This window comes from Anolis sagrei, chromosome Y (assembly GCF_037176765.1).
Source record: "Anolis sagrei isolate rAnoSag1 chromosome Y, rAnoSag1.mat, whole genome shotgun sequence".
NCBI lineage: Eukaryota > Metazoa > Chordata > Lepidosauria > Squamata > Dactyloidae > Anolis > Anolis sagrei.
The window spans coordinates 76714023-76739465 of NC_090035.1; the positions used below are offsets into that span (position 1 = coordinate 76714023).

At 40.4% G+C, this 25443-nt stretch overlaps 2 protein-coding genes across 2 annotated transcripts in view; both read left to right on the top strand.

The window, feature by feature from the left end:
- LOC137095148 (serine/threonine-protein phosphatase 5) overlaps positions 1-8458 on the top strand; it is a 44861-nt gene extending 36403 nt beyond the window's left edge. The window contains exon 13 of the mRNA XM_067461453.1: positions 2293-8458. Within this exon, the coding sequence (XP_067317554.1) occupies positions 2293-2355 (63 nt within the window). The 3' untranslated portion in view covers positions 2356-8458. The remainder of the gene's footprint in view (positions 1-2292) is intronic.
- Positions 8459-14234: 5776 nt separating this feature from the next.
- Positions 14235-25443, top strand: part of LOC132780546 (protein jagged-1-like) — a 42202-nt gene continuing 30993 nt past the window's right edge. The window contains exons 1-3 of the mRNA XM_067462436.1: positions 14235-14326; positions 14446-14632; positions 21921-22223. Coding sequence (XP_067318537.1) covers positions 14235-14326; positions 14446-14632; positions 21921-22223 — 582 coding nt within the window. The remainder of the gene's footprint in view (positions 14327-14445; positions 14633-21920; positions 22224-25443) is intronic.

Consider the following 25443-nt stretch of genomic DNA (forward strand, 5'->3'; position numbering starts at 1 on the left):
GTGCGCTTCCCCTGTGGAATTACCTCGTCCGGATGCTCAGAATCAGAGATGCCATGGGTGTGGTGAAGGTATGGGCCAACTTCGTCCCTCCAGGTGTTTTGGACTCCAACTCCCACAATTCGTAACAGCCTACCGGCTGTTACGAATTGTGGGAGTTGGAGTCCAAAACACCTGGAGGGACGAAGTTGGCCTATGCCTGTGATAGATAGATGAGGGATAATGAAATGGAACGAGATAGCATAACAAATGACAGATACAAAAGGTAATGATTGGATGGATGGATGGAGAAATACAGAAAGAAGATGATTGATAGCCAGATCGATGAATGATAGATAGGCTGGGTAATGACAAGAGAGAGAGTAATGGATTATGACCTGTGAGGATCATAACCTATTGGGTAGCAGAGTTTCAGGAGTGTTCCTTTAGTTTATTGTGTAATGGATGATCACTGGGCGCATAAATATCTTGTTTCTAATTGATGCTCTCATCAGACAGAAGATTCAAGTAGACCTTTAAAATAACATTTGTTTTACTCAGAAACACAGGTATATTTCTTGTCAGGTTAAACTTTTAACAGGTTTCAGTTTGTATCTTTAGCTTATAGTCCTTCACAATCTCTTCAAAACCGTATTGCTCTGAAAAGGCTCTCTTCCAAGGGACTCAAGCCTCAAACTATAGCAAAATGTGCTGCAGTATGTCCTGTAAAAACAAAGTTTTGGCAAAGGCTTTCATGGCAATGTGAGTTTTCTGGGCTGTCTGGCCATCTTCCAGAAGCATTCTCTCCTGATGTTTCGCCTACATTTATGGCAGGCATCCTCAGATGTTGTGAGGTCTGTTGGAAACAAGACAAGTGAAGGTTTATATATCTGTGGAATGTCCAGGGTGGGAGAAAGAACTCTTATCAGCTTGAGGCAGGTGTGGATGTTGTAATTAATCACCTTGATTAGCATTTGATGTCCTTGCAGCTTCAAAGCCTGGCTGCTTCCTGCCCAGGGGAATCCTTTGTTGGGAGATCATTAGTTGGCGCTGATTGTTTGTCTGAAATTCCCCTGTTTTTGAATGTTCCTCTTTATTTACTGTCCTGATTTTAGAGAGTTTTTTTTTAAGACTGGTAGCCAGATTTTGTTCATTTTCATGGTTTCCTCCTTTCTGTTGAAATTGTCCACCTATTTGTGGATTTCAGTGGCTTCTCTTTGTAGTCCGACATAATGGTTATTAGAGTGGTCCACTAGGCCTGGGCAATCCATGATTCTAAATGGTTCTAAAGTACTTACAAAACTAAAGTTCGGGTGGTGAAAATTTCAGAACTCTAACAAAACTCTCAAAATGTAATTATAAATGGCAGTTCCTAATTGGTTCTGTCATAAAAATCACCAATAATGAAATAATAATTAAATTTTGAAAGTTTTGTTAGAGTTCTGAAATTTTCACCACCAGAACTTTAGTTTTGTAAGTACTTTAGAACCATTTAGAAACATGGATTGCCCAGGCCTAGTATATCTATCTATCTATCTATCTATCTATCTATCTATCTATCTAGGCCCGGGATAGTGGCGCAGCTGGCTGAGTGTCAGCTGCATTAAGATCACTCTGACCAAAAGGTCATGAGTTTGAAGCCAGCCCGGGTTGGAGTGGGTTTCCAACCAATTGTGTGTAGCCTGTTGTCGACCTTTGCAACCCGAAAGACAGTTGCACCTGTCAAGTAGGAAAATAAGGTACCACCTTAAAGTGTGGGGAGGCTAAATTAACTAATTTATGAGGCCATAAAGACTTCAGAAAAAAGCATGCGGGGAATGTGGAAGTACTTCATCAGTGTTGCAGATGGACGATGAAAGCAACAGCTCCCCTGGCGGCCAGAAAAAGTTAAATAGCCTCTGTCTATGTCTGTATATGTTGTATGTCAAAATTGGCATTGAATGTTTGCCATATATGTGTACACTGTAATCCGCCCTGAGTCCCCTGCGGGGTGAGAAGGGCAGAATATAAAAGCTGTAAATAAAATAAATAAAATAAATAAATCTGTGAACACAGATATGTATACTTTATAACCATGGATTGACCAGGCCTATAAATACCTCACTTGCCTAGTTTCCAACAGATCTCACAACCTCTGGGGATGCCTGCCATAAATGCGGGCGAAACATCAGGAGAGAATGCTTCTGGAACATAGCTAGACAGCCTGGAAAATTCACAGCAACTGAAAGTTTTGGGCAGTTTATGATAGAACCAATTAGGAAATGACATTTATAACCCAGATAAAAATATGGCTCACTGGTCTTCTCCTCCTTCCAGCCTCATCCAAACGTCAAGCCAATGATGTATGCCAACTCGCTGCTGCAGCTGGGGATGATGTAAACCGCCTGCCCGTCGCCGCCTCCGCCGTTGGCCCTCGCCCCCCTTTCCTCCCCTTTGGTCAGGAGACACCCATTTTTGCGCTCGGCAAACGACTCTGGTTTTCCTTTTCTCAATTATTATTATTATTATTTTGGTTACAGTTTCTTCCAGCATCATCCTTCATTACAAAGCAAGAGGGGGGCAAGAGAATGGAGGGAGAGCGGGTGTTAATGCCCCGAACATCAATTCCAGGGGTTGGGGGGTTGCGTCAGTAACGCACGCCCTTCCACCTCATACAAAAAAAAGGCAGGGCATGGACCCTTCTTTCTCATTTTGTTTTTTTTCTGTCAATGCACTAGCGGCACGAGAGGAAACGGCAGCCAGAGTGTAACAAAACGATTTTTTAAAAAATATATATATTGGAAGATTGTATTTATTCCCTACAATCTACTGTTTTGTTTTGTTTTTTTTCTCTCCCCCTCCCCTTGGTCCTTGTGCTCATCCTCCTTTACGATACGGACTCTTCCTTCCCAGGCTCAATATCCAGAAGCAGGTAGATCAGTAGTTCTCAACCTGTGGGTCCCCAGGTGTTTTGGCCTACAACTCCCAGAAATCCCAGCTGTTAGGATTTCTGGGAGTTGAAGGCCAAAACATCTGGGGACCCACAGATTGAGAACCACTGGGGTAGATGGATGTGGGGTTGGTTGACAGTCTTATGGTGATATTGATAGGGAAAAATAGCTTCCTATACATTAGTGGTTCTCAACCTGTGGGTCCCAAGGTGTTTTGGCCTACAACTCCCAGAAATCTCAGCCAGTTTACCAGCTATTAGGATTTCTGGGAGTTGAAGGCCAAAACATCTGGGGACCCACAGGTTGAGAACCACTCGAGTAGATGGATGTGGGGTTGGTTGACAGTCTTATGGAGATATCAATAGAGACAGATAGCTCCCTATACATTAGTGGTTCTCAACCTGTGGGTCCCCAGGTGTTTTGGCCTACAACTCCTAGAAATCTCAGCCAGTTTACCAGCTTTTAGGATTTCTAGGAGTTGAAGGCGAAAACATCTGGGGACCTACAGGTTGAGAACCACTGCTATGCATAGTTCTGTGTCCTCCAGGTAACTATCAAGGAACAGGCTCTTATTTCAGGGAAGAAGAGTGAAAAGGAAGTGATTCAGACCATAGAGAAGCCACTGATGTTACCTTGGAAGAGAACCACTGGAGTAGATGGATGGGGTTGGTTGACAGTCTTGTGGTGATATTGTCAGGGATAAATAGCTTCCTGTACACAGTTCTGTGTCCTCCCAACAGCTTTCAAGGAACAGACTCTTATTTCAGCGACAAAGAGTGAATAGGAAGTGATAGGGAAGCCGCTGGTCTTAGCTTGGAAGAAATGAGAGCATATTCTCACGTGGAGTGTGCTTCTTTCCACCAAGAAGCTGGATATTGCCACATTTCCCTTTAATAACAGGGCTTGAGATCTACCAGGGCTTGAGATCTACCAGGGCTTGAGATCTACTAGAGAGTGGAGATCTTTGGATGGAGCACAAAGTTGAGATTTAACTCTCTGTGGCCCAGGCAAATCAGTAACAGGATGTCAGTCCCAAGAAGGGGAAACCAACCAATGTTGGATCAAGGTTGCGGTGTATTCCCAGTCATTGTTGCCTTTGGAATTTCCAGGAAGGAAGGAAAGATCTCTAAATCTTTGGCCAGCTTCCTCTTTGTCAGACTCTGGAAGATCTTGGAGTTAAAATCAAACTCATAACAATAAAACGCTGGAGACAAGTGGTTTATTCCTTCTTTCCACAATCCTAAAAAGACAGTTCTAAAGTTTCCCGCTGAAACACCCTGTAATATAACAGCCCAATTCCTATCCAAATTTCCAGGAAGGAAGGAAGGAAAGGTCTCTGAATCTGTGGCCAGCTTCCTCTGGAAGATCTTGGAGTTAAAATCAAGCTCACAGCAATAAAACGCTGGAGACAGTTGGTTCATTCCTTTTTTCCACAATCCTAAAAAGACAGTTCTAAAGTTTCCCGCTCAAACACCCTGTAATATAACAGCCCAACTCTAATCCAAATTTCCAGGAAGGAAGGAAAGGTCTTTAAATCTGTGGCCAGCTTCCTCTCTATCAGATTGTGGAAGATCTTGGAGTTAAAATCAAACTCATAACAATAAAACGCTGGAGACAAGTGGTTTATTCCTTCTTTACACAATCCTAAAAAGACAGTTCTAAAGTTCCCCATTGAAACACCCGGTAATACAACAGCTTAACTCCCATCCAGATTTCCAGGAAGGAAGGAAAGGTCCCTGAAACTGTGGCCAGCTCCCTCTCTGTCAGACTCTGGAAGATCTTGGGGTTAAAATCAAGTTCACGGCAATAACACGCTGGAGACAAATGGTTTACTCCTTCTTTCCACAATCCTAAAAGACAGTTCTAAAGTTTCCCTGCTCAACCCTCCTGTATATATCAACCCCAACTCCCATCCTCCCCGTACTGGCGAAACACTGTGCCCACAGTCTGTTAACTGCTGTTTCAATTTCCCTCCCAAAACAAATGTATTATCTACACTACCTTCCCCAACTGTACCCAGCCTCCCCACCACCACCACCACCGCGGAGAACCAAAGCAGCCAGTCCCGTGCTGGTACGGTGATCCTGACATCACTCCCCTTCTACTTGTTTTAGGCTCCCATCAGGGTTGTCTACACCTGGCTAGGAATGCCTTACAAGCTTTACCATCTTTTGCAGGGCAACAGATTCAACCCAAGGTGTTCAGGGAGCTCTCCCAGGTACTGCACTACAGGTCCGTCACTTTGGGGAGATCCCTTCCAATACCTGGAATGGAGTCAGCAACCCACTACTGAGAGCTGCAAGCCACTACTGCAGGCATGGGCAAACTTGTACCCTCCAGGTGTTTTGGACTTCAACTCCTATAATTCCTAGAAGCCTCAGGCCCTTTCCTTTTCCCCCTCAGCTGCTTAAGCCTGAGGCTGTTAGGAATTGTGGGGGTTGAAGTCCAAAACACTGAGAGGACCCAAGTTTGCCCATGCCTGCACTACTGCAAATCTATGATGGGCAGCTTATGTGGATGGGTCCACCTATGAGAATGGACGAAGATGATCTTCCTGGTGGAAGATTTGCAGATCTTTGCAGGGAGTCTAGAACTGACCCATATAGCGTTCTAGGTCTCTTAACCTCATCAGTTTTTCTCGCCTCTAGTCTAGGGCACTGTTGGCATTGTGCAAAGATAGGAATTCATCTGGAATCTTGACCTCCCAAGATCTCCAGCCTTTGGAGACTTCTTTTAAGAAATCTAGATTGGCAAGTTTGTGCTAATTTATTTTTCTCTGGAATGGACACAATGGAAACACTCTTAGGCCAGAATATTAGGTGTTTTTGGAGAAACTGGATTTCCATTTTAGGACAATACCGCACTATACTCCTAAAGAGTTGTTATCCCACTCTCAATTCTATGGCTTGCCTCCTTTTGGATTCTGGGATTTGCAGTTTACCAAGGAGTTCCTGGTCCTCGCTAAACTGCAAATCCCAGGATTCTCAAGTAGAATGACAACACTTGAATAGTCAGATACCTCATTGGGATATTGTGAGGGTTGCTTCATCTCAGACTGGATCTACACTGCTATATGATGCAGATTGCAGAATATTAGGTGTTTTGGGGGAAACTGGATTTCCAGTTTAGGACACTTCCACACGACACCCTTAAAGAATCGTTACCCTACTCTCAGTTCTATGGCTTGCCTTCTCTTGGATCCTGGGATTTGCAGTTCATCATTGTGAAGGTGCCCGTATATTACCGCTACTAATTGTAAAGGCTTGGCCACTCATTTGTAATGATGCCACCAAATTGTTAGGCTGTATAAATATATCTATTATCAATATGTAGAGAGTTGGTAAAAGGAGCCACCTCTTTATGAGGGCTTATTATATTGATGACACAACCAATAGCTTGTAATGTTGCTTTGGTCTTTCTTCAATATGTAGTGTGACTTGACTTGGAAAGGAATGGTAACATAGGCTTGACTTTAAAAAGAAACTGTAACAAGTTTATTGAGGTACAGAAGCTTGATGGTTTCAAAGTTTCCTTTCTCTTAGAGGTACAGATCTTCAAAGGTTACATTCATAAATAACTCTTATGAGGACTAATTCTTCTGACAAACAGGTCTCAAACTTAGTTCCTTTAAAAAGGTGTTTCTTTCTGTAACAGATTGTGTCAGGCACACGCTTATCCTTATGATGGTTCTGTTATAATAAAGACGCTTATTAGGGCTTCCCCTCTTTTCCCACAACCGTTACTTTTAATATAAATAAGTCACTTGACTTATCTAAACTATATTGGCTCAAAGCCAAAACCTTCCTGATTCTTAATACCAAAGAATCAGCCTTCCCTTGTAGTTCTTTGACTACAGAATCCTCACTGGTTCTCCACACACAACAGAACCAGCCACTTCTGCAATTCACCGACCACAGACTGACTGCTTTAAAATGGCTGCTCTGCCAAGTGGCAGTTGGCTCCACCCCTATCTTCATAGCAACTCAGCTCAAAGCGAGCTAAGCTGGCTATGATCCCCCAGTATTATGCAATACTGTATACTTACCCTTACAAACACTTATCTATAACAATACCTAACTGTAGATAAAAATTTACACTTCATCACACTCATGTTCCGCCAAGGGGTTCCCGGGCCTCACTAAACTGCAAATCCCAGGATCCATCTTAAGTGAGGTTAAAAGTAGAATAACAACACTTGAATAGTCAGATATCTCATCGGGATATTGTGATTAAAGACTCAGGATACTTCCTCTCAAGCTGAATCGACATTTCTGTATGATGCAGTTTCGGGATGCAGCTTGACTGCATGGAACGGAACTACAGTAATCCCTTGCTACTTTGCAGTTTGCTTTTCGCAGACTCGCAGTTTTGCGGTTTTTCAATAAAAATGTCAAATATTTATCGCGGCATTTTTGCGGTACTCGACTATTGCCATTAACTGGTTCTGCCACCAAATCAGGCAAATTCACTGCCAGCAAGGGCTGGTTTGATAAATTTTAGAAGAGCTATGGATTTAAGAGCGTTTGTCTGTATGGTTAAAGCCGAAGCCGAGGATTACGTGAACAACACATTCAAGGAGGGTTATGTAGTGTGTAAGTGTGCGGGGAGGGTTTATAAAGACTTACAATAGTGTATAATACTAAAATAATGTATAAATATTAAAATAAATATAGCATCCCTGGCTTACTGTAGGTTTTTGAGCATCCCTACTTTCCGGATTTTCACTTTTTGCGAGTGGTCCTGGAACGTAACACCCGCAAAAAGTGAGGGAACACTGGATATGGCAATGTGGTCTCAAATAATCCAGACCAATGCGGTTAATCTGTATTCTGAAACTGGATTATATGGCAGTATAGATCCATCTGAATTTAGGAGTTATCCTTGGGTTACTGTAGGTTTTTCAGCATTCCTACTTTGCGGATTTTCACTTTTCGCGGGTGGTCCTGGAACGTAACACCCACAATAAGTGAGGGAACACTATACATTGCAGTGTGGTCTCAAATAATCCAAACCAATGTGGTTAATCTGTATTCCGAAACTGGATTATATGCCAGTATAGATCCATCTGGATTTAGGAGTTACTTCTTGGTTACTAACCATCCCTTCTTCCTCCGCCACCTCTCCGTTTCCTTCCTTTTTCATCCAAAACAAGGCACAAAAGCATAGAGACGAAGGTCACCAAGGTCCCATTTTTGCCTATGGATCCGATTAAAAGGAAACAGGGTGTTGCTTCCTATAGGTTTTCCTCCTCTTTGCCCTGTTAACCAACCAACCATCCCCACTCTTTGAAAGGAAGACGTCTTTCTCACAAACCCCAGACGAAGCTGCTGCTTTTTCTTTTCTTTTGTGGCCGAAACAAAAAGAAAGAAAGAGAGGAACCAGCGAATCTCCAAAAAGCACTTTGGATGTTTTTTTTTTCCGTTTTCCCATGATGATGACCATGGAGGGTTTTTATACACCCGGTCGCCCTCCTACCGACTGAGCTATTTTACTGTCTGTAATTAAAACAAAACAAAAAAAAGATGTTAAAAAATAAAGTGACTATTGAAAGATTTGCAGGGTGTTTTGTTTTTTTTCTCTTTCGGAAAAAGAAAGAGGATATTTATTTATTTATCATGTCAGGGGCAACCAGACCATTGCATTACATTTCTAACAGAACAAAGCAAACAAACAGAGAGAAAAACACAAATTTTGCAAACTTGGTAGTTGATTAAATGTCCTTTGACCGGTATCTGGCCACGTGGAGTGCCTCTGGTGTTGCCGCAAGGAGGTCCTCCCTTGTGCATGTGGCAGGGCTCAGGTTGCATTGCAGCAGGTGGTCAGTGGTTTGCTCTTCTCCACACACACGTCGTGGATTCCACTTTGTGGCCCCATTTCTGAAGGTTGGCTCTGCATCTCGTGGTGACACAGTGCAGTCTGTTCAGCGCCTTCCAAGTCGCCCAGTCTTCTGTGTGCCCAGGGGGGAGTCTCTCATTTGGTCTCTCATTTGGTATGGATTGAGGTTCTGGGTTTGAGCCTGCCACTTTTGGACTCTCGCTTGCTGAGGTGTTCCAGCGAGTGTCTCTGTAGATCTTAGAAAACTATTGATTTAAGTTGTTGGCGTGCTGACTGATATCCAAACAAGGGATGAGCTGGAGATGTCACTGCCTTGGTCCTTTCACTATTGGCTGCTACTTCCCGGCAGATGTCAGGTGGTGCAATACCGGCTAAACAGTGTCATTTATCCAGTGGTGTAGGGCGCAGACACCCTGTGATAATGCGGCATGTCTCATTAAGAGCCATGTCTACTCTTTTAATGTGGTGAGATGTGTTCCACACCGGGCATGCATACTCAGCAGCAGAGTAGCACAGCGCAAAGGACAGATGTCTTCACTGTATCTGGTTGTGATCCCCTGGTTGTGCCAGTCAGCTTTCGTATGATATTGTTTCTAGCACCCACTTTTTGCTTGATGTTCAGGCAGTGCTTCTTGTAGGTCAGAGCACGGTCCAGAGTGACTCCCAGGTATTTGGGTGTGCTGCAATGCTCCAGTGGGATTCCTTCCCAGGTGACCTTCAGAACTCGGGATGCTTGTCTGTTCTTGAGATGAAAGGCACATGTCTGTGTTTTAGATGGATTAGGGATCAGCTAGTTTTTCCTGTAATAGGCAGTAAGAGCACCTAGAGCTTCGGAAAGCTTCTGTTCTACCATCTCAAAGCTCCCTGCTTGAGTGGTAATGGCACGATCATCAGCATAGATGAAACTCTCTGTCCCTTCTGGCAATGGCTGGTCATTTGTGTAGATGTTGGACATGGATAGAGCGAGCACGCTCCCCTGAGAGAGAGGATGAATTTCCGTAAGTAACACTACCACCTTCTGGTAAAAGGATTCACTGTTTTATGGGGGAAATACAGACAGACCCCTCTTTCCTTTTGAAAAATGAGAGCTGTAGTTTTGCAAAATCTTCAGCCTTCTCTTCCAAGGAAGGCTAGGGCCCGATCAGATTGCAAATCCCAGAATTCCGTCACAAAATCACAAGTCGAACACTTCCCAAGTGTCTAGGACTGCGTGATGTATATTATTATTATTATTCTAACTTGCCTTGCAAAGAGCAAAAGCAAGACATCTCTGAGTCAGGAACCGATTGTTTAGACAGATGGGGAAGACCTTGGCTCTTCCGAGAGAGCTTTGAAGGCATTGTTTATAAAGGAACCCGGTGGGCCAATGAGGAGTGGATCCCTCCTTTTCGAAGCCTGAGAAAGGTCTGATCCCTTTGCCGAGGCCACCAAAGGGCTTTTCTCTCCTCTTCCAAGAGGACAAAGAGGCCTTTGTGAAGTCCAGCAGAAGCCGGCCAGGAGATGTCAAGGGGGCAGCTTTTGTTTTAGCCCTAAAACAAATCCTGAAAATAATAATAAAGGAGAGTGGCCGGAAGAAAGAGCTGTATTGTCGAAGGCTCTCATGGCCGGAATCACTGGGTTGTTGTAGGTTTCTCCGGGCTATGTGGCCATGTTCTAGAGGCATTTTCTCCTGACATTTCGCCTGCATCTATGGCAAGCATCCTCAGGATGCTTGCCATAGATGCAGGCGAAACGTCAGGAGAAAATGCCTCTAGAACATGGCCATATAGCCCGGAGAAACCTACAACAACCCAGAAAGAGCTGTGCTTGCTTTTGGGTTGAGCGATGCATGGGAATTGTATTTTCTTGGGCAGAAGAATTGGTTTTTGGCTCAAAGCCTAAGCTTTTGTAGACTGGATCACATTTATTTGAGGGTCACAAACACAAATAAAACAAAATTCCACTCCAAGGAAGAATATTCAGCATGAAGAAAAGAACTGCAATTACAGAAACTAATTTGAGTTCAAAACAAAACAAACAAAAAGTTTTAGGATGTATTTACCGGAGTTGGCCAGCAGGGGGAGACAGCATCTGTACTGCAAATGCATTTGTCTCTATGGGAGGTTTGAACAAGATGGAAAGCAGTATCTTTGATGATGATTAATTAAATAATAAAATAAATAATAATAAATAAAATAATAATAAGTAAATTAGGAGACTCCATTTAGTAGTAGTAATGGTAATAATAATAATAATGGTAATAATATAATACTAATAAATCATACCGTGCAAATGCTCCCCTAGTTTTACAATGTCTGCAGTAGTAGTAATAGTAGTAGTGGTAATGGTAATAATAGTAACTATAGTAATAATAATAATGGTAATATTATAATACTAATAAATAGTACAGTGCAAATGCTCCCCTAGTTTTACAACGTCTGTAGTAGTGGTAATAGTAACTATACTAATAATAATGGTAATAATATAATACTAATAAATAGTACAGTGCAAATGCACCCCTAGTTTTACAATGTCTGTAGTAGTAGTAGTAATAGTAGTAGTGGTAATAGTAACTATACTAATAATAATGGTAATAATATAATACTAATAAATAGTACAGTGCAAATGCACCCCTAGTTTTACAATGTCTGTAGTAGTAGTAGTAATAGTAGTAGTGGTAATAGTAACTATAGTAATAATAACGGTAATAACATAATACTAATAAATAGTACAGTGCAAATGCACCCCTAGTTTTACAAAGTCTGTAGTAGTAGTAATAGTAGTAGTGGTAATAGTAACTATAGTAATAATAATGGTAATAATATAATACTAATAAATAGTACAGTGCAAATGCACCCCTAGTTTTACAATGTCTGTAGTAGTAGTAGTAATAGTAGTAGTGGTAATAGTAACTATAGTAATAATAATGGTAATAACATAATACTAATAAATAGTACAGTGCAAATGCACCCCTAGTTTTACAATGTCTGTAGTAGTAGTAATAGTAGTAGTGGTAATAGTAACTATAGTAATAATAATGGTAATAATATAATACTAATAAATCGTACAGTGCAACTGCACCCCTAGTTTTACAACGTCTAATAGTAATAATGGTAGTAGTAATGGTAATAGTAACTATAGTAATAATAATAGTAGTAGTAATAATATAATACTAATAAATCGTACAGTGCAACTGCACCCCTAGCTTTACAATGTCTGTAGTAGTAGTAGTAATAGTAGTAGTAATAATGGTAATAGTAATATTAGTAGTAGTAATAATAATGGTAATATTAGTGTGATACTAATAAATCGTACAATGCAAATGCACCCTTAGTTTTACAATGTCTAGTAGTAGTAATGATAATAGTAATAGTAGTAGTAATAATAATGGTAATATTAGTGTAATACTAATAAATTGTACAATTATTATTATTATTATTATTATTATTAACTTTATTTGTACCCCGCTAGCATCTCCCGAAGGACTCGATGCGGCTTACACAGGCCGAAGCCTCAGAACACAATACAGTAGAACTTAACACAACAATAAACAAAGCAAATCAAAATAATTAAGCAAAATAACATCAACAGTGACAATACATCAAGACACTTTAAAACTGGGCCGGCCGGCGCAATGGGGTACAGGGTTAAAAGTGCTGAAATGGCAGGAGGAACGTAGGATTAAATAGTGCGGTGTGCAGTAATATTGATTGTACTAAAGTGCTTCTAGGACTTGGGATGGGGATTCCTAATCTGCGAAGGCACATCGGAACAGCCAAGTTTTTAGGTTCTTTCTGAAAACTGCTAGAGTAGGGGCCTGTCGAAGATCTTTTGGAAGGGCATTCCAGAGTCGGGGGGCCGCCACAGATAAGGCCCTGTCCCGTGTCCCCACCAAGCGCGCTTGCGACGTGGGTGGGATCACGAGCAGGGCCTCCCCAGATGACCGGAGCGAGCGTGTGGGTTCGTAGATGGAGATGCGGTCACGCAGGTAGGGTGGTCCCAAACCGTTCAGGGCTTTGTAGGTGAGCACCTGCACCTTGAATTGGGCTCGGAAAATAAATGGCAGCCAATGGAGCTCCTTAAACAGAGGGGTAGACCTCTCTTGATAATGAGCCCCGGTTAGTATCCTGGCTGCTGCCTGCTGGACCAATTGAAGTTTCCGAGCCGTCTTCAAGGGCAGCCCCACGTAGAGCGCATTGCAGTAATCCATTCTAGAGGTGACCAAAGCATGGACCACCCCGGCCAGATCAGCCTTCGCGAGGTACGGTCGCAGCTGGCGTACAAGTCTCAGTTGTGCAAAGGCCCTCCCGGATACCGCCGACACCTGAGCCTCAAGTGTGAGCGAAGAATCCAAGAGGACACCCAAACTGCGGACCTGTGGCTTCAATGCAAATGCACCCCTAGTTTTACAATGTCGATTAGTAGTAATAGTAATAATAGTAATAGTAGTAGTAATAATAATGGTCATATTAGTGTAATACTAATAAATCGTACAATGCAAATGCACCCCTAGTTTTACAACGTCTGTAATAGTAGTAATAGTAGTAGTGGTAATAGTAACTATAGTAATAATAATGGTAATAATATAATACTAATAAATAGTACAGTGCAAATGCTCCCCTAGTTTTACAACGTCTAGTAGTAATAATAGTAGTAGTAATGGTAATAGTAATAGTAGTAATAATGGTAATACTAGTGTAATACTAATAAATCGTACAATGCAAATGCACCCCTAGTTTTACAACGTCTGTAATAGTAGTAATAGTAGTAGTGGTAATAGTAACTATAGTAATAATAATGGTAATAATATAATACTAATAAATAGTACAGTGCAAATGCTCCCCTAGTTTTACAACGTCTAGTAGTAATAATAGTAGTAGTAGTAATGGTAATAGTAATAGTAGTAATAATGGTAATACTAGTGTAATACTAATAAATCGTACAATGCAAATGCACCCCTAGTTTTACAACGTCTGTAATAGTAGTAATAGTAGTAGTGGTAATAGTAACTATAGTAATAATAATGGTAATAATATAATACTAATAAATAGTACAGTGCAAATGCTCCCCTAGTTTTACAACGTCTAGTAGTAATAATAGTAGTAGTAATGGTAATAGTAATAGTAGTAATAATGGTAATACTAGTGTAATACTAATATATCGTACAATGCAAATGCACCCCTAGTTTTACAAGGTCTGTAGTAGTAGTAATAGTAGTAGTGGTCATGGTAATAATAGTAATAATAGTAATATTGGTAGCAATAATAATAATAATAATGGTAATATTAGTGTAATACTAATAAATCGTGCAATGCAAATGCACCCCTAGTCTTACAAGGTCTGTAGTAGTAGTAATAGTACTTCTATAATAATAATAATAATAATAATAATGATAATAATAATAATAATAATAATAATGGCAATAATAGTATAATATTAGTAAATCGCACAGTGCAAATGCAGCCTTGGCTTTACAACCCCTTTAGCCTTCTCTGCCAAACTCCACCTGCCAGGATGTCCATCCCAAGTGGTGCTAACCCGCATTGCCCTCCCAGTGTGGATGCTCCCTCTCCTTCCCTGGTGCTCTTGGCCCTGCCCTGGGGAGAGTGGGCGTGTCCTCGCGGGGAGCGGCACCCCGATTGGCTGCGGGGTGGGAAGGGGGCGTGTCCTCTGCCTCTTGCTGCTGCTGCTGCTGGGTGTTTCTCTGTCTGTGTCTCTCTCTCAGTCTCTCTGCCTGTGTCTGTGCTGCTGGGGCCAAAGAGGCGAAAGGAGGCATTGGAGCCTTTCCAGGGCCGGGGTCCCGGGAGGGAGGGGCTTCCCCGGACAGGATGGCCCCGCCCAGACCCCCTGGGCCCCCCTCCACCTGCCTCCTCCTCCTCCTCCTCCTCCTCCTGCTCTACCTGGGCGGACAGGTGAGAAGACCCATCCTGTCTCTGGATCTCTAGGCATGCCTTGGCTTTGGGGGGCTGGGATGGGCCATTCTGGGGAGAAGGGAGCCAGAGAGGGTTCTCCTTGGCACATCAAAACAGATAGATAGATAGATAGATAGATAGATAGATAGATAGAGAGATAGAGAGATAGATAGAGAGATAGATAGATAGATAGATAGATAGATAGATAGAGAGATACATAGATAGATACATAGATAGATACATAGATACATAGATAGAGAGATACATAGATAGAGAGATACATAGATAGAGAGATACATAGATAGATAGATAGATAGATAGATAGAGAGATAGAGAGATACATAGAGAGATACATAGAGAGATACATAGAGAGAGAGAGAGATACATAGATAGAGAGATACATAGATAGAGAGATAGAGAGAGAGATAGATACATAGATAGAGAGATACATAGAGAGATACATAGATAGAGAGATAGATACATAGATAGAGAGATAGATACATAGATAGAGAGATACATAGATAGATACAGAGATAGAGAGATACATAGATAGATAGATAGATACATAGATACATAGATACATAGATTGATAGATAATCAATAGGTCTTACTATATTGTGTTCTGCATGAACAGTGTTTGAGTCCTTTGCACAACAAACTAGAGTACAATATATATTGATATGCTATTGTCTTACTATATATATATATATATATCTTACTATATTTTGTTCTGCAAAGGACATGGATGTTTGTGGCCTTTCCACAACAAAACACAGTAATATATGTAGATATATATATATATATATATATATATATATATAATATATTATATAATATATTATATATATATTATATTACTATATATTATTATACTATAATTATAATAATTATTATATTATATATATATAATATATATATATACTATATTATATATAGTAATATATTTATTATTATTATTATTATTATTAAAGTTGATTAATCAACTACCAAGCTTTCAAACTTTGTGTTTTGTTATGTTTGTTAAAATTATTATTATTATTATTATTATTATTATTATTATTAAAGTTGATTAATCAACTCCCAAGCTTGCAAACTTTGTGTTTTGTTATGTTTGTTTGTTTGTTAAAAAATTATTATTATTATTAAAGTTGATTAATCAACTACCAAGCTTGCAAACTTTGTGTTTTGTTTTGTTTTGTTTTGTTTTGTTTGTTTAAAAATGCAATACAACTGTTTGATCTGCTCCTGAAACAATAAATAAATTATTAAGTATTATTATTCATAATAATGGTGTTATAGTAATTATTGTTAAATAATAATAATAATGGTGCTATAATAATAATGAATATGTATGAGTATGTTTGTGTTAAACAATGTTTGTGTCGTTTGCATAAAAAACATATATATATATACACACACACACGCATACATACACACAAACAGTGTTTATATTTTGTTGTGCAAAGGACACAAACATTGTTGAAACAAGCATAATAATAGGAATAATAATAATGGAGTAGTATGAGTGTGTGTGTGTTAAACAACGTTTATGTCCTTTGCATAACAAAACACACACACACACACACACACACACACACAAATACACATTATATTAGTGTTTATATTTTACTGTGCAAAGGACACAAACATTGTTGAAACAAGCAGCTTAATAATAATAATAATAATAATAAGTGTGTGTTAAACAATGTTTGTGTCCTTTGCATAATATATATATACATACACACAAACACACACTATATTAGTGTTTATATTTTGCTGTGCAAAGGACACAAACATTGTTGAAACAAGCAGCTTAATAATAATAGTAATAATAATAATAGAGTAGTATGAGTATGTGTGTGTTAAACAATGTTTGTGTCCTTTGCATAATATATGTATACATACACACAAACACGCCCTATATTAGTGTTTATATTTTGTTGTGAAAAAGACACAAACATTGTTGAAACAAGCATAATAATAATAATAATAATAATAATAATAATAATAATGGAGTAGTATGAGTATGTGTGTGCTAAACAATGTTCATATTCCTTGCACAACAATATCTATCTATCTATATCTATCTATCTATCTACTATATTAGTGTATATATTGCAATGTTTTGTTGTGCAAGAGGCACAAACTGTTGAAACTAGCAATTAAATAATAATAATAATGGACCTAATCATAAGAACAATTGAGCTGTAATAATAGTAATAATGGAGCTATATGAGTCTGTGTCTGTTAAACAATGTTTGTGTCCCTTGCACAACAAAACATCTACTATATTAATATATATTGCGATGTTTTGTTGTGCAAGGGGCACAAACTGTTGAAACAAACAAACAAACAAATAATGGACCTAATCATAAGAATAATGGAGCTGTAATAATAGTAGTAATGGAGCTATATGAGTCTGTGTCTGTTAAACAATGTTTGTGTCCTTTGCACAACAAAACATCTATCTACTATATTAGTATATATATTGCAATGTTGTTCAAGAGGCACAAACTGTTGAAATAAGAAATAAAATAATAATAATAATAATAATAATAATGGACCTAATAATAATAATAATCAGCTATAATAATAATAATAATAATAATAATACTAATGGAGCAGTATGAGTATGTGTGCACTAAGCAATGTTTGTGTCCTTTGCACAACATGTGGTTTTGTAATAATAATAATGGACCTAATAATAATAATGGAGCAATAATAATAATAATAGTAATGAAACAATATAACTGTATATGTGCTAAACAATGTTTGTGTCCATTGCACAACAAAACATGGTTTTCCAGTAATAGTAATAATAATGGAAATAATAATAATGGAGCAATAATAATAATAATAATAATAATAATGGAACAGTTTAACTATATGTGCTCTAAACAATGTTTGTGTCCTTTGCACAACAAAACATGGTTTTCCAATTATAATAATAGTAATAATAATGGACATAATAATAATAATAATAATAATAATAATAATGATGGAGCAATAGTAATAATAATGGAGCAGTATAACTATATGTGTTCTAAACAATGTTTGTGTCCTTTGCACAACAAACATGGTTTTCTAATAATAATAATAATAGTAATAATAATGGACATAATAATAATAATAATAATAATAATAATGGAGCAATAGTAATAATAATGGAGCAGTATAACTATATGTGTTCTAAACAATGTTTGTGTCCTTTGCACAACAAACATGGTTTTCTAATAATAATAATAATAGTAATAATAATGGACATAATAATAACAATAATAATAATAATAATGGAGCAATAGTAATAATAATGGAGCAGTATAACTATATGTGTTCTAAACAATGTTTGTGTCCTTTGCACAACAAACATGGTTTTCTAATAATAATAATAATAATAATAGTAATAATAATAAGGGACCTAATAATAATAATAATAATAATAATAATGGAGCAGTATAAGTATGTGTGTGCTAAACAATGTTTTTGTCCATTGCAAAACAACACATGGTGTTCTGATAATAATAGTAATAATAATGAACCTAATAATAATAATAATAATAGAGCAATAGTAATAGTAATAATAATATTAATAATAATGGAACAGTATAACTGTATGTGTGCTAAACAATATTTGTGTCCGTTGAACAACAAAACATGGTTTTCTAATAATAATAATAATAATAATAGTAATAATAATGGACCTAATAATAATAATAATAATAATAGTAATAATAGAGCAGTATAACTAAATGTGTTCTAAACAATGTTTGTGTCCTTTGCACAACATGTGGTTTTATAATAATAATAATAGTAATAATAATAATAATAATAGACATAATAATGGAGCTGTATATGTGCATGTATGTGTGTGTATATATATGTGTGTGCATATATATATATATATATATATATATACACACACACACACATATACACACACATACATGCACATATACAGCTCCATTATTATTATTATTAGGTCTATTATATATATAGGTCTATTATATATATCTATTATATATATATTATTAGGTCTTTATATATTATTATTATTATTATTATTATTATTATTAGGTCTAATCAGGCATGGGCAAACTTGGGCCCTCCAGGTGTTTTGGACTCCAACTCCCACAATTCCTAACAGCCTAGCGGCTGTTAGGAATTGTGGGAGTTGGAGTCCAAAACACCTGGAGGGCCCAAGTTTGCCCATGCCTGATACACACACAGAGCTCCATTACAAGTTCTTTTGGACTATGTTCAGAGAAAGAGGCTTCACCACCTATCTAAGCAATTGTAAATCTATTGCAAGCAATCCAAAATATATTTGGATCATCATCGCAAGGCATAGCTGCAGAGTTTGTGGCCATGTGGGCCAGTTGGGTGGCCACAGCATTCCTCCTGGGCCAGAAACGGCCCATCTTGGCGTATGAGCGGCTCCACATCTGGCAAGCGAGCGGCCCCCGAGCAAAAGCAGAGAGCAGATGTGCCACAACCCTGCTTGTGCATGTGTTTCGCTCCAGCAACGCCCAGCCTCCCTTGGGGATGATGGATTTCCTCATCGGGATGCCAGCGTCGGGTGTGGCGGATCTGCCCCCCTCCCCGAGCGATGGGTTGGGAATCGCTGCCCACTCCTTTGGCTGCACTATGTATCCCTTCCTCTATTTTCCTTGCGATAGCTTTGCCATCGGTCGGAAAGACGTCTTGCAGGCGCACAACAACGTAAACAAATGTGTTTGTTTGGTCGGAAAGACGTCTTGCAGGTGCACCACAATGTAAACAAATTTGTTTGTTTCAAATTTGCATATCATTACTTCGTTTGAACAGGTCGATGGGTTATTTTCCTTATTTATTTTTGCATCTGGTCCCCAATTCTCTACTAAACGCCAAAAGCGTATTTATTTTTTCCCCGGAGGTAGTTTCGACACTACAGAGGAAATTCCCGAAACGCCCCGGGAAAACGAAAAAAGGAATATATTCCTGTGTTCCTTTTCTGTTTGGACTTGTCTGGGATTTTAAAAGCCGCTCAAAAGGAAACCATGCCCTGGCCCCTAGGACTTTGGCCCGGAATCACTCCCAACCCCAGCCGTCAAACCTGTTTTGAATCCCAGTAATTGGCACATATTCGTAGCAAAGGTGCCTCTGAGCATATACAGAGTGCCTTTTCCTAACCATAAGGATTGATCATTGCTGCAAAGTACATATTCGTGATAAAGGTAGCTCTGAGCATGTGCAGAGTGCCTTTTCCTAACCATAAGGATTGATCATTGCTGTAAAGTACATATTTGTGACAAAGGTACCTCTGAGCATATGCAGAGTGCCCTTTACTTGCCATAGGCATTGAACATTGGCACAAAGTACATATTCGTGGCAAGGGTAGCTTTGAGCATATGCAGAGTGCCTTTTCCGAACCATAAGGAATTGGCACAAAGTACATATTCGTGACAAAGGTACCTCTGAGCATGTGCAGAGTGCCTCTTCCTAACCATTGGGATTGATCATTGGCGAAAAGTACATATTTAGGGCAAGGGTGGCTTTGAGCATATGCAGAGTGCCTTTCTCTAACCATAGGGATTGATCATTGGTGCAGAGTACATATTCATGGCAAAAGTACCTCTGAGTATATGCAGAGTGCCTTTTCCTAACCTTAAGGATTCATAATTGGTGCAGTAAAGAGATCTTTGAGCATATGCAGAGTGTCTTTCCCTAATCATAGGGATTTATCGTTGGTGCAAAGTACATATTCATTGCAAAGTTACCTCTGAGCATATGCAGAGTGCCTTTTCTGAACTATAGGGATTGATCATTGACGCAAAGTATATATTCATGGAAAAGGTACCTCTGAGCATGTGTTGAGTGCCTTTTCTGAACCATAAGGAATTGGCACAAAGTACATATTCATAGCAAAAGTAACTCTGAGCATATGCAGAGTGCCATTTACTTGCCATAGGCATTGAACATTGGTGCAAAGCACATATTCATGGCAAGGGTAGCTTTGAGCATGTGCAGAGTGCCTTTCTCTAACCATAGGGATTGATCATTGGCGCAAAGTACATATTGATGGCAAAGGTGCCTCTGAGAATATGCAGAGTCCCCTTGTCTAACTATAGAAATTCATAAGTGGAGCAAAGTACATATTCGTGGCAAAGGTGCCTCTGAGCATGTGCAGAGTGCCTTTCCCTAACCATAGGGAGTGATCGTTGGTGCAAAGTACATATTCGTGGCAAAGGTCCCTCTGAGCATATGCAGAGTGCCCTTGCCTAACTATAAGAATTCATAAGTGGAGCAAAGTACGTACTCGTGGCAAAGGTGCCTCTCAGCATATGCAGAGTGTGTTTTCCTAACTGGATAGATTGATCATGGGCACGAAGTACATATTCATAGCAAAGGTTCCTCTGAGCATATGTAGAGTGCCCTTGCCTAACTATAGGAATGCATAAGTGGAGCGAAGTACATATGCGTGGCAAACGTGCCTTTGAGCATATGCAGAGTGTGTTTTCCTAACCATAGAGATAGGTAATTAGTGTGAAGTACATATTCGTGGCAGAGGTTCCTCTGAGCATTTGCAGAGTGCCCTTTACTTGCCATAGGCATTGAACATTGGCGCAAAGTACATATTCATGGCAAAGGTCCCGCTGAGCATATCCAGAGTGCCTTTTCCTAACCACATAGGGAGTGATCGTTGGTGCAAAGTACATATTCATGGCAAAACTACCTCTGAGCATATGCAGAGTGCCTTTTCCTAACCTTAAGGATTCATAATTGGTGCGGCAAAGGTTCCTCTGAGCATATGCCGAGTGCCTTTCACTAACCATAGGAATTGATCATTGGCGCAAAGTACATACTCATTGCAAAGGTCCCTCTGAGCATATGCAGAGTGTCTTTTCCGAACTATAGGGATTGATTATTGACGCCAAGTATATATTCATGGCAAAGGTTCCTCTGAGCATATGTTGAGTGCGTTTTCTTAACCATAGGGATTGATCATTGGTGCAAAGTACACATTCATGGCAGTTTAAATTGGTTTTTATTTTTGTTTAAAAGTATTATTTCTTCAAATTTCTTATGCCAGTTGCTTGAGAGTTTTGGTTACTTGGATTCCGGTTAACCGAGAGTCATAGAATAATAGTCTCCTCTGTTTAGTTGCAAGGTGATAGTGGCAGTAGGTCAAATGTGGACTATTTCTACATTTATTACTTCTTTGATTTTTTTTGTCGGTTGCTTGAGAGTTCCGCTTAACCGCAAGTCCATTGCATTTCATGCGGCTTCTCCTTGACTATCTCACTTCCAGGTTGCCGAAGCCGTGGGCACCTTTGAGCTCCAGATCCGGTTCATGCGCAACGAGAGGGGCATCTTGGCGGACGGGCGCTGCTGCCGTGGAGGGCTGGAGCCGCCCTGCCCCGAGGATGATCCGTGCCGGACTTTCTTCCGCGTTTGCCTGAAGGAGTACCAGTTGCGGGTGCAGCCAGGGGGGCCCTGCGTCCTGGGCACCGCCGCCACCCCCCTCCTCGGGGGCAACACCTTCTCCGCCGGGCACCCCAAGCACTCCGACCACGGCCACCGAGTGGTCATGCCCTTCGACTTTGCCTGGCCGGTGAGTGGGTTGGGGAAACCCGGTACGGAGAAATGTCTAGTACAGCAGTTCTCAATCTGGGGGTTGCGACCCCTAAGGGGGTCGTGCAGGGGTGTCAGAAGGATCACGTATGTTCCTTTGGTAATGGTGGTTTTGTGTGGGAAGTTTGGCCCAATTCTGTCGGTGAGAAGGGAGGAAAGAAAAAAAGTAAGACAGGAGCAAAGAAAGAACTGGATAGTCCTTGTGTCTTCTTCCAGTTCTAGGATCTGAGGGAATGATGGATGGATGGATGGATGGATGGAAGGAAGAGAATAAGATAGATACGGTAGATAGATAGATAGATAGATAGATAGATAGATAGACAGACAGACAGACAGACAGACAGACAGACAGACAGACAGCATGGATGGATGGATGGATGGATGGATGGATGGATGGATGGATGGAAGGAAGGAAGGAAGGAAGGAAGGAAGGAAGGAAGAGAATAAGATAGATAGATAGATAGATAGATAGATAGATAGATAGATAGACCGACCGACCGACCGACCGACCGACCGACCTGGATGGTCCTTGTGTCCTCTTCCAATTCTAGGATTCGAGGAAACGATGGATGGATGGATGGATGGATGGGAGGGAATAAGATAGCTAGATAGAGAGATAGATGGATGGATGGATGGATAGATAGATAGATAGATTGATAGATAGATAGATAGATAGATAGATACGGATGGTACTTTTGGCCTTTTCTAATTTTAGGATCTGAGGGAAAGATGGGTGGGTGGATGGACGGACGAACGAACGAACAAACGGAATGGTTCTTATGGCCTCTTCCATTGTTAGTACCCGAGGAATGGATGGATAGATAGATGGATGGAAGGAAGGAAGGAAGGAAGGAGGAAAGGATGGTCCTTGTGGCCTCTTCCAATTCTAGGATCCAAGGAAACGATGGATGGATGGAAGGGAATAAGATAGCTAGATAGAGAGATAGATGGATGGATAGACAGACAGACAGACAGACAGACAGACAGACAGATAGATCCGGATGGTCCTTTTGGCCTCTTCTAATTTTAGGATCTGAGGGAAAGATGGATGGATGGACAAACGAACGAACGAACGGAATGGTCCTTATGGCCTCTTCCATTGTTAGTACCCGAGGGATGGATGGATGGATGGATGGATGGATGGATGGAAGGAAGGAAGGAAGGGAGGGAGGAAGGAGGAAAGGATGGTCCTTGTGGCCTCTTCCAATTCTAGGATCCGAGGGAATGATGGTTAGTTGGATGGATGGATGGGAGAGAATAAGATAGATAGATAGATAGATAGCTAGATAGATAGATAGATAGATCCAGATGTTCCTTTTGGCCTCTTCAAATTTTAGGATCTGAGGGAAACATGGATGGATGGACGGGCGGATGGAATGGTCCTTATGGCCCATTGTTAGTATCCGAAGGATGGATGGAAGGAAGGAAGGATGGATGGATGAATGAAGGAAAGGATGGTCCTTGTGTCCTCTTCCAATTCTAGGATCCGAGGGAACGATGGATAGACGGATGGATGGATGGATGGATGGGAGAGAATAAGATAGATAGCTAGATAGATAGATAGATAGATCCAGATGGTCCTTTTGGCCTCTTCTAATTTTAGGATCTGAGGGAAAGATGGATGGATGGATGGACGGGTGGATGGAATGGTCCTTATGGCCTCTTCCATTGTTAGTATCCGAGGGATGGATGGATGGATGGATGGAAGAAGGAAGGAAGGAGGAAAGGATGGTCCTTGTGGCCTTTTCCAATTCTAGGATCCAAGGGAAATATGGATGGATGGAGGAATGAATGAATGAATGAACTGGATGATCCTTGTGGCCTCTTTTCAATTTTAGGATCCAAGGGAAATATGGATAAATGGATGGATGGAAGGAAGAAAAAAGAAAGAAAGAAAGAAAGAAAGAAAGAACAGAATCGTCCTAATGGCCTCTTGAAATTTTAGGATCTGAGGGATGGATGGAAGGAAGGAAAAAATGGATGATACTTGTGGCCTTTTCCAATTCTAGGATCCAAGGGAAATATGGATGGATGGATGGATGGATGGATGGATGGAAGGAAGGAAGAATGAACAAACTGGATGGTCCTAGTGAACTCTTCTAATTTTAGGATCCAAGGGAAAGATGGATGAAAGAAAGGAAGAAAGAACTGACTGGTCTTTATGGCTTCTTCCAATTTTAGGATCCGAGGAATGGATGGATGGATGGAAGGAAGGAAGGAAGGAAGGAAGGGTTTTCAATTCTAGGATCAAAGGGAAGGATGAATGGATGGGTGGATGGATGGATGGATGGATGGAAGAAATGGATGGTCTTTGTGGCCTCTTCCAATTCTAGGATCCAAGGGAAAGATGGATGGACAGATGGATGGAAGAACGAACAAACTGGGTAGTTCTAGTGGCCTCTTCCAATTTTAGGATCTGAAGGAAGGATAGACAGACGGACTGAATGGTCCTTATGGCCTCTTCCAATTTTAAGATCCAAGGGATGGATGGATGGATGGATGGATGGAAGGAATGAATGGATGGTCCTCCTGGCCTCTTCCAATTTTAGGACCCAAGGGAACGATGGATGAATGGATGGATGGGTGGGTGAGTGGAAGGAAGAAATAACAGAATGGTTTTTATGTCTACATCCAATTTTAGGATATGAGGGAGGGAGGGAGGGAGGGATGGATGGATGGAAGGATGGAAGGAATGAATGGATGGTCCTCCTGGCCTCTTCCAATTTTAGGACCCAAGGGAAAGATGGATGGATGGATGGAAGGAAGGAAGAAATGGATGGTCCTTGGTTTTCCAGTTCTAGGATCCAAGGGAAAGATGATGGATGGATGGATGGATGGAAGGAAGGAAGGAAGGAAGGAAGGAAGGAAGGAAGGAAGGAGGAAATGGATGGTTCTTGGTCTTCCAGTTCTAGGATCCAAGGGAAAGATGATGGATGGATGGGTGGATGAATGGATGGATGGATGGACGAACAAACTGGGTGGTCGTAGTGGCCTCCTCCAGTTTTAGGATCCAAGGGAAAGATGGATGGATGGAAGGAAGGAAGGTTTTAGTCTGCATCAATAAGGGTCTAGTGTCTAGATCAAGGGAATTCATAGTCCCACTCTATTCTGCTTTGGTTAAATCTCTCTTTGATCTGACCAAAGCACTGGAACCCTGGTGGCGCAGTGGATTAAACCACTGAGCTGCAGAACTTGCTGAC